This window comes from Mycetomoellerius zeteki, unplaced genomic scaffold, assembly GCF_001594055.1.
Source record: "Mycetomoellerius zeteki isolate Tzet28-1 unplaced genomic scaffold, Tzet1.0 scaffold228, whole genome shotgun sequence".
In the NCBI taxonomy this organism is placed as follows: Eukaryota; Metazoa; Arthropoda; class Insecta; order Hymenoptera; family Formicidae; genus Mycetomoellerius; species Mycetomoellerius zeteki.
In genome coordinates this window covers 2568082-2569584 of record NW_017257203.1, presented here as the reverse complement: position 1 = coordinate 2569584, position 1503 = coordinate 2568082, and the positions used below count along the sequence as shown (strand labels likewise).

At 26.2% G+C, this 1503-nt stretch overlaps 1 protein-coding gene across 1 annotated transcript in view; it reads right to left on the bottom strand.

The window, feature by feature from the left end:
- Positions 1–35: 35 nt before the first annotated feature.
- Positions 36–1503, bottom strand: part of LOC108723323 (fatty acyl-CoA reductase 1) — a 10685-nt gene continuing 9217 nt past the window's right edge. The window contains exon 8 of the mRNA XM_018448998.1: positions 36–138. Within this exon, the coding sequence (XP_018304500.1) occupies positions 36–138 (103 nt within the window). The remainder of the gene's footprint in view (positions 139–1503) is intronic.

Below are 1503 nucleotides of genomic sequence, written 5' to 3'. Positions count from 1 at the left end.
TAAAAAAGTGATAAATAAATATATATAAATATATATTAAAATATATTTGTAATATAAAAGAATATATTCTTACGATAAAGTATCCATAGAATGATCACGATAAATAGTATCTTGATAATTGTATCAATCAATTCCATTCTGAAACATCAAGGTAATATGTTAAGTATTATTTTAGCCTTGTTTTAGTAGTACTTAAGATTCTAATAAACTATTGAAGTAATCAATCATCTAGATGTAAAGCTGAAAATTTCAAAAATAATTGTTATATAATTATGTCTGATTCACTTAGATAAATTTAATCGCGAGGCATTTCCACGAGGAATATTGACATAAATTCGTCGAACTTCGGAAATCCGCAAGAGAGGAAAGGTTAAGATAAGCGTTTCCCATTATCGATCATGCTGATTACGCTAATTATAATCAGTTGACGTAGATCCTCGTCGTATTTTACAAGGAAAATTAACGGAATATTTAATAATATCTGAATCAGCATTGCAATAGATAGATGATGCTAAGACAGTGATAAGAATCTGGTATATAATTTGTATTGTCATGTATTATCACGGCCGTTTTGTTTAAACGTTTTGTTAACCTTTTGGAAGTTATTTCTAAGCTGTAATAGTTTCTTCGTTTCGGTATTAGCCAATAGCTTGAAACAAAGGTCTTGTTTCTTTTACACACAAATAAGATTTGATATTTTTATTTATAATCGCTTAAATTATAAATATGAAGAATGACCGTGAAATGCAAATCCCGCAATCTGTAAGTTACGTCTGTATGCAAATATCGGATTGCGTAAATGCAATACAATTACAATGCAAATGTAATCAGTCAATGTTTTTAGAGTCTTAGCGAACGTACAAATATATACATAAATTCTTATATTTAAAAACGTAAAGCATGTACTTTAAACTTAATGTATGTACTGATAATGTAACGGTGGCAAGAAAGCTAAAACGCACAGCAATTTTATGCGGAATTTATCTTACAACCAACTATATTACTAATTATTTTATATGCAGTAATTGATACATACGATAAAGCTTTATCGTTTCTTATTTAATGCAGTTGGAATATATTAACTCGATGAGTGTCAAAGCTTTGTAAGACAACAAATAATGACAACTAAAATAGTATTATAGATTTAAAAAAAGGATGATGCAATTGTATTACATATAAGGACGAACCATAATTATAAATAAATTGAACAAAATTTAAATAAAATTTCTTTTTTTTATAAAAGAAATGATATTAAGCAATATTTACAAATGAATAAAATAAAATGAAGTAATCTTTGCAAAAAAGATGATTATATATATTTACTTTTTAATTAAAATAAAATAGTATTAAAAAATTAAGACATAATAGTAATATTTGTGGTTCTAAGAATAAATGTAATACAAATAAAATGCCTATATGTGATTATATATTCATATGCAATAGATACAGTTTATAATCAATTAAGATGAAGAGCATGGAGAAATATATAACGGCGGGGGGGGG